Source organism: Carcharodon carcharias, chromosome 34, assembly GCF_017639515.1.
Source record: "Carcharodon carcharias isolate sCarCar2 chromosome 34, sCarCar2.pri, whole genome shotgun sequence".
Taxonomy (NCBI): Eukaryota; Metazoa; Chordata; class Chondrichthyes; order Lamniformes; family Lamnidae; genus Carcharodon; species Carcharodon carcharias.
The window spans coordinates 28895930-28911730 of record NC_054500.1 but is presented as its reverse complement, the minus strand read 5'-3'; the positions used below and the strand labels follow the sequence as shown (position 1 = coordinate 28911730).

At 46.1% G+C, this 15801-nt stretch overlaps 1 protein-coding gene across 5 annotated transcripts in view; it reads right to left on the bottom strand.

Moving 5' to 3' along the window:
• LOC121272639 (latent-transforming growth factor beta-binding protein 1-like) overlaps window positions 1–15801 on the bottom strand; it is a 754836-nt gene that overhangs the window by 486757 nt on the left and 252278 nt on the right. For all 5 annotated transcript variants that reach the window (XM_041179326.1, XM_041179327.1, XM_041179328.1 and 2 more), the window contains 2 exons: window positions 5882–6126; window positions 3895–3997 (listed from right to left, as the gene is read on the bottom strand). In XM_041179326.1, the coding sequence (XP_041035260.1) occupies window positions 3895–3997; window positions 5882–6126 (348 nt within the window). The remainder of the gene's footprint in view (window positions 1–3894; window positions 3998–5881; window positions 6127–15801) is intronic.

Here is a 15801-nt window from a genome sequence, read left to right as displayed (position 1 = left end):
GATAGTGGCCAGGCTCCATTTACCCAGAACTACCCAAACCCTCCATTAATAATCAGCAACACAGTCAGTCACACCCTGTGCTGGAACTTAGGCTGAGGGAGTATCAGCTCTGGACAGCTTTCTGGGGCATGATCCACGACAATTCTTCATACCCGAGCTCAGACAGAAATCATTACAAGACATGTAACTGGGGGAGCATCACCACTGCACTTATCCTGAGTTTAACTTAACGTCTAAATACCATCCATTATCAGCAGGCACATAGGAACAGGAGGAGGCCATTCAGTCACTCAAACCTATCCCATCATTCAATTAGATCATGGCTGATTTGCATCTTAAATCCATTTTCCAATCCTGGTTCCATAACCTTTAATATCCTCACCCCACAAAAACCTATTCAGCTCAATGTTCAAAGCTCCATTGACTCCGGGTTTCTACAACCTTGACAAACAGAGAGTTCCAGATTTCCACTATCATCTGTGTGCAAAAGTGCTTCCTGAAATCACAGGACCTGAAAACACAAGAAATAGGAGCTGGAAGAGGTCATTGCCCCCTCCCCATGAGTCTGCTGCCCCATTAAATATGGGCATGGCTGATTTTCTGCCCCACCCAATATCCATTGATTCCCTTAGTATCCAAAAATCTATCAATCTCAACTCAATACTGAGGTAGAGAATTCCAAAGTTTCACTGCCCTCTGAGTGAAGAAGTTTCTCCTCATTTCAGTCCTACATGGCAGACTGGCTATTCTGGGACTGTGACCCTGTCTTCTAAGCTCTCCAACCAGGTGAAACACCCTCACAGCATCAACCCTATCAAACCCCTTTAGAATTGTATATGTTTCAATGATATCATCTCTCATTCTTCTGAACTCCATGGGCCTAGTCTACTCAATCTCTCCTCGTGGGACAATCCCCTCATTGCAGAGACCAGACCAGTGAACTTTCATTGCATTCCCTCGAAGGAAACTACGTCCTTTATTCAGTAAGGAGACCAAAACTGTACACAGTATTCTAGGTGTGGCCACTAAAGCCCTGTATAATTGTAATATACACTTCTAGAGGTGCAGTTTCCAGAATTAATTGCAGCAACTCCAGAATGGTGGCTGATTCCTCCCACCCTCTCTCTGAAACCCCTCTCTCACTCAGCATTGAAACCTATAGCACTCAGTGAGATCAGTAAATCCAGTACAGAACACAGGTTGCAGTTAAGATCAGTCAGGTTTACATGATTCAGGAATGCAGTTATCTGAATGGATATCTAGGATACACACTGATATTAATTAACAATACAAGTAGCTCTCATAGGTGGCTTTGGGTTATGTGGGCAATTAAAGTCTGAAAAACCTGTTTCCCCACACAAGCCTTTCTCCGATCAATCCATTTCTGCCTTTAACTGAGGCTGGGTAGTGGGCAGGAGACAAACCCAATCCATGGAGCTGGGTTTGAACTTTATGCTATTGAGGCTGCCAGCTTCATTGTCACTGAGCTTTGAAACATTAAGCATGTCTGGCCGGATTTCCCCAGTGTCACAGGACTTGACAGTTTGGTTAAGGTGAACACGGTAGATTCAGGAGGTGAGTATCTTCACCTCTACCTGCTAGATCCAGGGGCTTGCATGAGCAGCCTCCACGATTGCAAACCCCCCCTCCTCCCCCGCCCCAATCCACACAACCACAACCCCACCAAGGCTTCTGATCCCACCAGAAAGACCAAAAAGCCCCAAAATGAGACCTCTGACCCTTCCCACTCTCAGTTCTCCAACACTTCTCCCACATATTCATGCCCCCTCAACCTGCTCCTTGGAATTGGCAGCTCTCCTACCTCTGAATGAACTCTTCTCCCCACCCCCTAATCAACTCCACTCCTCGATCGACTACCCTCCAGTTAATTCCCCATGTCCATGGTAGATCTACCCTGGTCAATCACCATCCCCACCCACCTCACCTGGTCGACATTCCCACATCCCCAAATGGACCACAGTGTCATGAAGAGATATTAACATCTATAATGTTAATGGAAATTATTTTTAAATTGGAATTGTAGTAGGGTGCCTATGTGTGTGTGGCTTAATTGGATTAAAGCCAGCTAGTCTGGGTGCTTTGATGTATAGTTGTTCGAGATGTTAATTAGACAAATGTAAGGAAGAGAAGGTAAAGTGCACATTTGCATTTGTTGAATAAAGCATTCAAGAATGGGAGTAAAATCTTGCACCTAGCTGACAGATGTCAAGTAATGTGTTTATATTACCAATAAAATCGGTGGAATGAAAGGGTTTATTGTTAGGAGAGGCAAAATTAAAAATCTAGTAATACAATGGAAAATTTACATTTAAAGGAAAAGCTAGGTATAAACAGAAAGGAGTTTGTATGTGTAAGTCAGAGGCATTTAAGATCTAACCAGCCTATAAGCCTACAACTGTGTCTACAAGGGAACCAAATTGCAAGGAACCTCATTTTGAATTCGTAAGGTCAAATGTGCTTTGCCTGGGGTCTGTTTAAAGTCTATGGGTTACTGTTGTGATTAATTTGTGGATTTGTTTAAAAGTTGTTATGGTAGTAATTTGTAGACATGTGTATGTATTTAATCTGTTGTTAAATTAGTAAATGTTTAATTTAGATTTATATAAAAAGCCTTTGGAGGCTTGGTGGTCTTACTTCTAAATTCAGAGCTGCATTTCAAACATACCAATTGAAAATATAGGTTATGACAGTTGTTCAATTTTCCCTCTGGGATTTAAGCAGCTCAGCCTTTACCAACTGCTGTGTATTAAAACCAGTGCAAGCTTACCTGCTGCTGTGACCATCACTGACCAGCTCACCGACACCACCCCTTCACCCCAACCCTCCCACCTCACTCCACCTTCATCCTCCCCCTCAATCTGGCTGGGACTCCAGATGAGATCCAATCAGTAACATCAGCAATTCTCTGTGCAGTTAACACTGCAAAGTGTGTGGCGGAATCTCAAACAGTGGGAGCCCCATGGCTTTCTAACTGAAACACCACCTGTGGGCCAATTCAGTGAAAATTCTGCCTCGTGTTGGAATCTGATTAAAAGACTCCACGATCAGGGAGGTGAACAGTCCCTCCCTGTGTCTTGTAATCCTCTTTCCACTTACCTACTCACAGTGCTGAGCCCTGAAATTTAAGGAATTAAATCCACTCAGAAAGAGGCACCCCTACTGCACAACAACAATGTGGAGATCCATCTTGTTGGATCTTGATGAAAAAAAACTTTTATCTGAACAGTTAAACTATTGGGGTAATATGTAGTCCTTCATCCTGAAAACTAAGTCATTAAATCCACCGTTTCTCAAAATCTCAACTACCCCCCCTCCCCGCCACCACCAACTACAGAAACTGCTAATTTCTCTGTCCTGTTCCAAGCCTGTGCTCAGATTTCAGTGTTTGTGCAAAACTCTTTTGTTCAACACCTGTGAGCAAACTTTACTACCCTGTTAGTCTGTACCTAATAAAAAAACCATCACAAATCTACAGCTCACTTACTCTAACACTCTGAATACACAGCGACTCTATATGGTTACACAGTGAGTGACCCTTACCCTGAATTAACAGAGACTCTACACACACACACACACCCAGACCCATCCCCATGCTCACTCACGCTGATACTCCTCTAAGAGTGACTGGATAGTGATGGGAAGTGAGAACTCAGCTGAGGTTATATTGTTCCCTGGTTCAATGATGTTGATGCCAGTCATAGGCTCCCAGCTCTTACTGTGAGCTGACTATAGGCTTGGGATTGAGGTTGGGATGGTTTAATTGATTAGCACACCAGGCGATCAACTCGTTAACTGATCCATAATGGCTGCCGCTTTGTGATTTCTGAATAGTTTTGAGGCCATGTGCATAAAGGTTATGAAAATGAATCTTACCTGGAGTCACAGGGCACTCGACACATTCAGTCACTCCCCAGCCCACACCTCCTCCTCGGCAGCAACGCTCAAATGTCCGCAGTCCCGTTAGCGGCAAAGAACACTGGCAAAAGAGAATAGAATGACCTGTGGACAAGTCAGAACTTCAAGAAAGAAATAAAAATAGGAAATGCTGAAAGTACTCAGCAGGTCTGGCAGCAGAGAGAGTTAACATTTCAGGGCAATGACCTTTCATCAGAAGAACTTACTTAGCTCTTCACTGTCTCAGAAAGCTTCAGCCCACTTCTCTGACATTTCATTAATTTGAAGGGCAGTGGCTGTTGCTAACTAAGCAATTATGGCGGCATTATATGCAGCAAGATCTCATACCAGGAATGAGAAGAACAAAGAGCAAATTTGTGCTTGGTGGTGGTTAAGGGAGGAATGTTGGCACCAGCACTTCTCCCTGCTTCAGTTTGAGTGGTGGCCATGGAACCTTTAACATTGACGAGACAACAGGGTCTCGGTTTAACATCTCATTTAAAAGAAAGATTAACTGTTGCCAATCAATGGGTGGTAATTCACTATCACAGGTCTGATTCCAACAGTATTGGGAACGAGGTCAACCGTAGGGTACAAGAGAGTTGGAAATGGGTCTGTGGGTGTAATTTAATGCTCTTCTTTGAAGCAGGTTTGATGGCAGGGGGACACTTAATCAGGTAGGAGGGTGGCGGGTGGGGACCCCACCACCTTCCTGCCTCCTCCCCAGTTAAGCCTGGGGCAGGGTGGTCCATGGGCAGCCTTCCCACTCCACCACCAGTTGAGGCCCATAAGTGGGTATTAACCCAGTGACAGGTGGTGGGGTGGTGGGTCTTGCACTGATATAGGTCCTGTTTTCTCAATTCTTATATGGCCAACGCTCCGGGGGGGACAATGAAAACAGTTCAAAGACACTCTGAAGCTCTCCTTGAAGCGTGACAGGATTGACATGACTGACTGGGAGGAGCTTGGTACAAATCGTTGAACTTAGCAACAACTTGTCCACCAAGTTGCATCAAACTTCAAGTCCCAAAGTCTTAATGATGAGGTAGAGCGGTGGCAGAGAAGAAAAGGAACCAAATCCTGCACGCCAGATCCCATCATATGGACTGCAGCGATTCAAGAAGGCAGCTCACCACCACCTTCTCAAGGGCAGTTAGGGATGGGCAATAAATGCTGGCATGGCCAGCAACGCCCACATCCCATGAATGAATAAAAAAAACTACCTCATGGGACATCTAGCCCCTTGTGTCCATAGATCTGTGGGTTGACAATTGGCCTGTTCAGTCACTTTAAGATCCATGACAGCAACTCATGACCCTGGGTTGACATCATCCTCAAATTGAGGACAGCTAACAATGACTGGCTATAAAGCATTTTGGGATTTCTGGTGGTTGTGAAAGATGCTATATAAATGCAAATCTTTCTTTCTTTATAGCCCTGGTATTTGATCCAATATCCATTGTAAAATATACCTTGCATCAGTACTCTCCACCAAGATTGTCCTTGTCTGTTACACATTGTCTGCTTTGTCAAGCCTGAGGAGTATAACTGAAGGTCTTATCATATTTCCAAGCGCTTCACCTCCCATTAATTAGATTGAATTGCAGTGACTGTTATTATATTTTGCACACAGCAAGATCCCATAAACAGTAATCAGAGTAAAGTCCAGTTTATCTGTTATGGGTGATATTGATTGATGAAGGAATGTTAACTAGGCCACAGGGCGATCTCCCTGCTCATCTTTCAGTACAACCATGAGATCTTTTGCATCCACTAAATGAGTGGAACAACCAAGGGTCTCGTTCAAGGAATGGCAATCTGACAATGTACTGATGTGTGGGATCAGCTTAGATTACATTCAAAGAACAGTTTAGGATTTCAACCCACAGATTTTAACTCTTGGATACACAGTAAACTAGTCCATTCTGATGCCACATTGTGTACCAGTTGTAAAGTGGTCTCCTACCTGGCCATTTGTGATTTCAGTGAAGCAATATCCAAACACAGATTCTGCATCCAATCGGGGAGTGGCTGGGAGAGATCCCAGTCGTTCTTGTAGCATCCGGTCTTGCAGTGCCCTCTGAGAGGTTGGCTGGTGAGCAGAATTGGTGTGTGTTTCTCCATCTATCTGTGTGACTTCATGAACCTTTATAGAAACTTCAGGAGGATGATGGACTCGGAGATTAACAATTGAGGGAATCAGTCGGCCTGCTGGAATCACCACAGTATTTGCAGTTAGAGATCACTGTCTCATGAAGGATTGGAGTTACAGATCACAGTCCAATGGGGGAGTAGAGCTAGAGATTACCATCCAGTGGAAGAGGGGAGCTATGGATTCACCATCCAATGGGGACTGGAGCCAAAGTTCACCACCCAATGAAGAATTGGAGCTAAAAAAGACACCGTCCAATGGGGACTGGAGCTAGAGATTATCATCCAATAGAGGAGCAGAACTGCAGATTCAGCATCCAATGGGAAATTGAAGCTGGAGATTATCATCCAATGGGAAATTGGAGCTACAGATCATCATCCTATGGGGCCGTGGATCTGGTGATCACCTTCTAATGGGTAAGTGGAGGTATAGGTCACTGTCCAATGGAGAATTGGAGTGAAAGACTACTGTCCAATGGGGTAGTGGAGCTAGAAATTATCATCCAATGGAGGAGCGGAGCTGCAGATACGCCACCCAATGGGGAATTGGAGCTACAGATCACTGTCAAATGAGGAATTGGCACCAAGGATCACGGTCCAATTGGGGATTGGCGTCATGGATCATCGTCCCATGGAGGATTAGAGCTACGGATCACATCCAATGGGAGAGTGACTCATTTTTGGGGGTGAGTTCTGTGGAACAGCAGGAGTGGGTGTCCAATTTCTGAAACAATTACTCTCACAACGTCAGTTTTCAAGGGTTGAAATGCCAGACGGCACTATTTAAAGATCAAAAGACTTTGGTGTAAGCAGGGATGTGAGGGAGTTCAAAGGAAACTGAGCACTGAAAAGCTGCTTGTGTTTTTTATCTGGGGGAAGGAAAAGGTTGAGGGATATGATGAAGAGGTGGGATTTATCCGTTTAAAAAAGGCTGGACTGATTATACTTTTTCTGTTAAGAATTGGGAAAGTTGTCAAACTGAACAAAAATAAAATTTCAATGTACTGTTTCTCCCTATCTACTCTTCCAGGCCCCTCATGATTTTGAATACCTCTGTCAAATCTCTTCTCAGCTTTCTTTTCTCTAAGGAAAAGTTTTAACTTCTCCAATCTATATTCATACATGAAGTTCCTCATCCATGGAATCATTCCCGTGAATCTTTTTTGCATCGTCTCTAATGCCTTCACATCCTTCCTAAAGTGCGGTGTCCAGAACTGGATGCAATACTGTAGCTGAGGCCGAACTAGTGACTTATACAAGTTCAATATAACCTCCTTGCTCTTGTACTCTACGCCCATATTCATAAAGCCAGGATACTGTTTGCTGTATTAACCACACTCTCAACCTGTCCTACCACCTTCAAAGACTTGTGCACGTATACACCCAGGTCTCTCAGCACCTCCACCCCCTTTAGAATTGTACCCTTTATTTTATATTGTCTCTCCGTGTTCTTTCTACCAAAATGAATCACTTCACATTTCTCTGCATTGAACTTCACCTGCCACCTCTCCACCCATTCCACCAACCTGTCTATGTCCTTTTGAAGTTCTTTTATCATTTATGGGATGTGGGCGTCATTGGCTTGGCCAGCATTTATTTCCCATTCCTAATTGCCCTTGAGAAGTTCTACACCATCCTATAAACATAAGAATTGGGAGCAGGAGTAGGCCACTCGGTCCCTCGAGCCCGCTCCACCATTCAATAAGATCTTGACCTCAACTCCACACTCCCACCTACCCCTGACATCCTTTCACCCCCTTGCTCATCAAGAATCTATCTACCTCTACCTTAAAAATATTCTGAGACTTTTTTTCCACCGCCTTTTGAGGAAGAGAGTTTGAAAGACTCAAGACCGTCTGAGAGAAAAAATTTCTCTTCATCTGTTTTAAATGGATGACACCTTATTTTTAAATTTTTTTCTCTGAGGGTTAAGCAACTTTGGAACATTCTGCCTCAGAAGGTGGTGGAGGCGGAGTCATTGAATATTTTTAAGGCAAAGGTGCATAGATTCCTGTTAGACAGGGGAATGAAAGGTTATTGGGGGTAGATGGGAATGTGGAATTTGAAACACAACAGATCAGCCATGATCTCACTGAATGGTGGAGCAGGCTCGAGGGCTGAATAGGCTACTTTTGCTCCTATTTCGAATGTTCATATTTTTTCATATGTGAACAGTGACCCCCTAGTTCTAGATTCTCCCGCAAGAAGAAATAATCTTTCTACATTCACCCTGTCAAGACCCTTCAGGATCTTAAAGGTTTCAGTCAAGTCACCTCTCACTCTTCTAAACTCCAGTGGGTACAAGCCTAACCTGTCCAACCTTTCCTCATAAGACAACCCACCCATTCCAGGTATTAGTCCAGTAAACCTTTTCTGAACTGCTTCCAATGCATTTACATCCTTCCTTAAATAAGGAGACCAGTACTCCGGGTGTCATCTCACCAGTGCCCTGTATAACTGAAGCATAACCTCCTTACTTTTGTATTCAATTCCTCTCACAATAAACAATAACATTCTATCAGCTTTCTTAATTACTTGCTGTGCCTTCATACTAACCTTTTGCGATTTATACACTAGGACACCCAGATCCCTCTGTATTTCAGAGCTCCGCTATCTCTCACCATTAAGATAATGTGCTTCTTTTATATTCTACCTGCCAAACTGGACAATTTAACATTTTTCCACATTATTCTCCATTTGCCAGATCTTTGCCCACTCACTTAACATATCTATATCCCATTGTAGCCAACTTATGTCTTCTTCACAATTTACTTTCCTATCTTTGTGTCATCAGCAAATTTAGCAACCATACCTTCAGTCCCTTCATCCAAGTCATTTACAAAAATCATGAAAAGTTGAGGCCCCAGCACTGAGCCCCATAGCACACCACTCATTACATCTTGCCAACCAGAAAATGACCCATTTATGCCTACTCTCGATTTCCTGTTAGCTAGTCAGTCTTCCATCCATGCCAATATGTTACTCCCTACACCATGAGCTTTTATTTTCCATAATAAACTTTGATGTGGCACCTTATCAAATGGATTCTGGAAATCTAAGGGTGGAATTTTCCGTTCTGGAGACTAAATGCAGTGTCAGTCAGGAAAAACGCATTTCCCTCTGGTCGATATAGCAGGTTTCCGCGCCAGATCGTCCACTTTTCAGTTCGTTATATATGCATGCACATGCAGCATGTCATATCTCATGGTGGGGCAGCCTGGGGTTCATCCACCCCACCGTGACCCTATTGGATCATTTTTCTGGGCGTCACATTTAAACGGCACTGTTCACCATCATTCTCTCTCTGCAGCCTGGGCCTCATGGCCCTGGAAGGTAAGAAGCCTACCACAGTCAAGTTCAGTGACAATGCGCTGGGGGCACTTCTGGATGCTGTGGAGGCATGCCGGGAGATATTTTAACCCTGTGATGGCAGAGGAGGTCCACCAACCTCACCAGCCCAGCTCGGGAGCAGATCGCCAGAGCGGTCAGCACCAACAGTCCTCAGAAGAGGACCACCACCTAGTGCAGGAAGAGGATCAATGATCTCATCCACTCCACCAGCATAAATCAACCTTCTTCTCACTTTCAACTCACATTCTCATAAGTCTATTAGGCATTCGCAGGGCTACAGTCTACAGGGATCTCACATACTACCAGCACAAGGGACATCACCTCTAATTCACACACACCTCTTCTCACATGCTGTGCAGCTTGTGTCCTCAGCCTTTAGATAGGTCCACTCAGCAGCCAAAGAAGGCAGGCATCCTTATCATCTGTCTTGGCATCCGGCCTGCTCACTGTCTGTCCAATTGTCTTTATACAGGAGAAGATCGCCCACAACAAAAGGGAGAAATCCCAGGCCAGAGGGTGGGGTATCTGAGCTCAGGTCCCTCATCCAGCATGCAGCAGAGCTGGCTGGCAAGGACAGAGACCAGACCTGTGCCAAGGGTGAGACCAGCATCTCCCAAGCATGTGAGGACCCATCGACAACTCATCGGGTCACCTGACGATTCTGAGAGTACTTTGTAATGTTGTTGACTATGCAGCCAATCACTAATTATCTCCTCTCTTTGACAGGCACCACCAGCAAAGTCAAGAGGCCCACTGGCAGCCAAACCATCAGCCCTAGCCCCAAGACCACCTCGGATGAGGGTCCTGAGGAAACAATGGTTGAAGACCCACCACAACAGTCACCCACATCCTCCACCAGTGCAGAGACATGCACCTTGGTGGAACCTGGTTGTAGTGCAGGGTTGGGGTCACAACCTGGTGAACACAGCACAGATTCGGGTCCGCAGCAGGTGGAGGCAGAAACATCCAATATCACCAGCACTCAGACTGCTGGAGGCCAGGCTCCTGCAGAGTGCGAGTCACATGCCGAACCTCTGGGCTCGGCCCTAACACAGATATTGGAGCTGCATAAACAGACACGGGATCATCAGGCAGTGTTGTCAGATGCCCATCACCAGATTGCAACGGACGATGGAGGAGTCCATCCGCATTCAGTCTGATGTCATTGCGCCAACATGCCAGCGCACCGCAACATGCCAGCGCACCGCAACATGCCAGCGCACCACAACATGCCAGCGTACCGCAACATGCCAGCGCACCACAACATGCCAGCGCACCAAGGTCAACACTGATAGGATGGCAACCAGCATGGAGACTTTGTCCAGGTGATAGTGCCTGATATGCACCAGGACCTGCACTCCATCACTCGAGACAATAGATGGGATCCATCACAGGCTAAACGAGAGTGGATGGGGCAACTCGACCTCTCTCCAGGCACCCCTTCTCCTCAAGGAGTCAGGCAGAGGCACTCGAGCACCCAAAGGGAGGAGGACTGTTAGCTGGACACCCCGAGGCCATCTACCAGGCGACTTTGAGAGTGTCCAGCTGATCACAATCCCCTCTGCCTGTGACCCCACCATCTGCAGCTCCACAGGCCGAAAGCAGCAGGAGACTCAAAGCAAGCTGGGGCCCTCCAGAGGACACTCACCAAGGTCACCATAGACAACAGAGCGTAGCAGTCAGCAGGCTGCCTCCACCTCTCTGTGGATGTTGGGGAAGCACCTGGGCTTGCAGTGAGGTCAGAAAGATTAAGAAATCCTCAGAGTACAAAGATAGCACAGATTGTCCACAATCTGTATAGAATTTACACAATTGTAAATAGATTTTGACTCATCCCACTTCTCATGTTGTGTATGCCTCTTTTATCTGATGATACACGCCGTAGTCAGTCAAGTGTCACAGATGCCCTCCACCATCCCCCCGATGTCGCATTGTCTATCTCCGCTCTTTGTTGTCTAGAACCATCTCATTACAATGCTTGACGGTTCTCTATGCAGTATCAACATGAGTGAGGTGTCTGCCTCTAAGAAAGTTGTGGTTGGCCAAGGCATATCTGAGACCTGCTTCAGAGGTTCATATAATGTTGCCTCATGGGTTTAGAACCTAGAGGCTGCTTCAGTCCCTGATGCTTCTGTATTGTAGAGTGCTCAATGTGGATCTTACAGGATTGAATGGTGACGTGCATGGCGCATCCTTCATTGGCTCCATGTACTTTCCGTCAGTCTTGAGTGAGCTTTGCATATGAACCCAAACTTGGAGCTCTCGTGCACTCCTATCTGCCTGCAGCATTATCACATATCTGTGTCTACTCTTAACGTTACCCCAAAATTCGTACCCACCTTTCAATCTCTATGATTGAGAGCTATGAGCCTCAATGACGGATGTTGTGCCTTGTGATTCCAGATAGATGGATAAAATGGTGCAACCTAGGAGTTGTGTGCAGAGGCCCCAGATGCCTGACTTGGACATGGGAGGATGCAGTGTTGGGCCAGAAGGTCTGGCTAGTGTCTCGTCACATTAACATTGCCAGCTCTGAGATGGCCGATCGATGTGCTAATGTGCAAGTTGCCATCGTGTCATTGTGCCTGGGTTCCATGTGCATTTATCAGCCTGTTGGAATGAAAATGTGGAGATCTTGAATGGGATCAGGGTGAGACTCAGAGACATCTAATATGTGCTCTTTATTATCAATAATTAGGGTCCTTAAGGGCTAGATGGAGTGTCAACATTTCCTTTTGAGCCCACAAATTCCATGGCTAGGCAGCACAGAAAACTGGGAGACTCCAAATGGAGGCATGGTCATGAGTGCTTGACAAATCTCAGACTATGATGCTCTTGAAGGTTTCACAGTCCACTGAATGCGCAGCCTCACACTCATTACAGAGAATTACAGATGACTGCACGCTGAAGAAATATCTAATGCTGGGGACTCAGTGTGATGATGAAGCCTGAACACTTGTCTTGCATGAACACTTGCCTGTGCGGATTCAGAATCAAACTCACACATGAAAGTGAAAACCACTGAGTGATGATTGTTCTCCTTGCCATGAGAGCACCAAGGATCGCAGTGCTGCTCCTGAGAGCACTGAGGATCGCAGTGCTGCTCCTGAGAGCACTGAGGATCGCAGTGCTGCTCCTGAGAGCACTGAGGATCGCAGTGCTGCTCCTGAGAGCACTGAGGATCTCAGTGCTGCTCCTGAGAGCACTGAGGATCTCAGTGCTGCTCCTGAGAGCACTGAGGATCAAGGTGCTGCTCCTGAGAGCACTGAGGATCTCAGTGCTGCTCCTGAGAGCACTGAGGATCAAGGTGCTGCTCCTGAGAGCACTGAGGATCAAGGTGCTGCTCCTGCCTCTTGAAGACAGTGGAATATTGCTGAGATGCTTGAAGAGGCTGCACCATCTAAACTCTGCACACAAAACACTATGTTGCAGTTATTATTCCATTACAGAAAGACAACATGCTCCCAAGGTTGCCATACCTTCCAAGGATGAGGACAATGACGTGACAGTGTAACTACTCATTCAGAGGTAGATGTGCTGTGTTGAGATGAGTAGGATTGTAACCAAGGTGGTAAGGTGGGCCCAGCATGGAGGGAGGGCACTGGTCAAAGAGACTTGTACAAGCTATTCTCATCATCCTCCTGGAACCTGGTGCCTCTAAGCATATCACATGCGCGCTTGCTGCATCTGGCCCGTGCCATGGTCTCTTCCTCTGGAGCCTCAGTTTCCTTGCCCTCAATGAGCTCAGCCCGCCCAACATCCTCACCATCAGAGGAAACATGAAGCTCCTTCATCTCTCGTTCTGGCAAGACATCCCCCCTTTGAAGAGCCAGGCTGTACAGAGCACAACGATGATGCATGAGACCCTCTGGGAAGAGGACTGAACTGTGCCGCCTGACCTGTCCAGACATCGAAAATGCATCTGCATGATGCCAATGGTCTGCTCAATCAAGGAGTGTGTTGCAGCATGAGCAGCATTGTAGCCCCCCCTCTGAGACACCTTCTGGCCACCGAATAGGCATCAACCTTGTCTTTTGTGGGTAGCCTTTGTCACTGAGAAGCCACCCTGGATGCACTGAGGAGCCAGGAAGTTCGGTGGCACCTGTGAATGACAAGTCGTGGGAGCATCCAGGGCATCTCATACATAACCTGCAGTATCTGCTTCTGGTGGTTGCAGACCAGCTGCACATTGAGAGAGCGGAACCCCTTCCTGTTGACGAATTGCACTGGCTATTGCCAGGGAACTCTTAAAGCCACATAAGTGCAGTCAATGGCACCCTGCACCTGTCGGAATCTGGAGGTCACTGCAAAGCCCACGGCTCTGGCAGCCTACCTGACTTCTAAACAGGGCATCCGTACCTCTCGAATGCATTTGTGAACAAATGCTTGAGAAAAATCGCAGAGATCCCTGGTGAAACCCTGGAATGAGCCGCTCCCGAAGATGTTCAGAGTGGTGGTCACTTTTGGAGCCACTGGCAATGGGTGGTCTCCCAGTCCCTGCAGCATCAGTTTCCCCCAGAGAATGTGGCAGATATGAGACACCACATCCCTAGACACATGAAAACATCTACAGCACTGTATCTTGCTCATCTGGAGGTACGAGAGGTGTCTTCTGTGCACCTGAGGGTCTTGCTAGACGCTTCCGCTCAATAGCTCAGACTCAGCTTCTGGGTCTAGAGGGTGCCCTGCAGGCCCTTGTTCATCAGGGTGAGGCTCTTCCCTTTGCCCAGCCTGGTGGTGACAGGCTCTTCTTCTCTTCCTCCTGAGTTGCCTGATTGCCAGAACAAACACAACATTGCCTGCTCCATCCATGAAGCACTCATGCTCGTTTTTGCGGGAATATTGAACAGAAACATGAATCAACGTAAGCCTGCAATGGTTACCTTCCAATCACTAGCTAGGGAGTCATTGTGGAGTCCATGGGTCACTTTCATCCAGACATTACATCCCCACTTAGTCCCTTGGAGCACTATTATAGCCTTCCGGATCACCGGTAGGGCATGTACCCATAGAACCAAGGAAAAGCCACAGCACAGAAAGAGGCCATTCAGCCCATCATGTCTGCACTGGCCAAAAAAGAAAGGATAAAAAAACTAGCTGCCCATTCCAATCCCACCTTCCAGCACCCGGTCCATAGCTTTGCAGGTTACAGCACTTTAGATGCAGATCCAGGTGCCCTTTAAATGAGTTGAGGGTTTCTGCCTTCACCACCAAACCAGACAGACAATTCCAAATACCCACCACCCTCTGGGTGAAGAAGATTTGCCTCATGCCCCCTCTAATTTTTCTACCATTCAACTTAAATCTGTGCCTCCTGGTAACCCACCTCTCCACTAGGGGAAACTGGGCATCCCCGTCTACTCAATCTAGGCCCCTCCTAATCTTGTGCACCTTTCTCTCCAGTTTTTCTCCAGATTAAAATAAACCAATGAATTGCTTTTTCTGGGAGTCTGTTTTGTTTTGCTGCTCGTCTGTAGAAATCATAGCTCATTTCTCCTTTCACCAATGGGTTCTGACACCAATACGAGCACTATTAGGATCAGTTAATTCAAGGAAGATTATGGAACTGGGTGGCAATGATCCACACCACACGCTAGACCGGGCAACTATGTTCTACATTGGGTATCTACAATTGGGCCCTTAATTAGAAACATTGGTCTTTTAACCAACAGGTAGGAGACACAAGAGAGTTTGCTGAAGCTTTCTTTAAACATAGGCCCATCCAGACTCAGAATTAAACAAAGAGAAGAAATTCTTAATTAAATATAATGTTCATTGATGTAGCACCTTTAATGTAGAAAAACATTCCAAGGCACTTCACAGAAACATAATCAGGGAAAAGTCAACACTGAGCCAAAGAAGGAGTTATTGAGGAATTGTGACGAAATGTTGGTCAAAGAGTTGACTTTTAAGCAGAGCCTTAAAAGAGGAATAAGAGGTGGAGAGGTTTACAAAGGTGAATTTCAGAGCTTAGATCCTATAGCTGAAGGCACAAATGTTAATGCAGGGGTGAACAAAGTGGGGCATATGCACAAGAGGCAAAAGTCGGAGGAATGCAAAGGTCTGGGGATAGGACTTTGCAAGGCTGGAGGAGGTTAGAGAGATGTAGGGAGTGCGGGGCCATAAAGAAATATAATTTCCAGTTATTTATGATGCCTGTTACTGTTTTTAGTGGCGCATAAAACCATTTCAATCTGTTGCTCACAATCTTTTGTGTCTGGCTACTTGCAAAGTAGTTTCAAATCTGTACAACAGCATCACAATTCCCATCTCATCAGCTGTGAACTCAAACAATGGTTCCCATTGTGCCCCTGTGTAGGTGACAATTAAGTATCCCGGGACAAGATTAACGTTCTGACTGGCCAAACATTAAAAACATTAAAA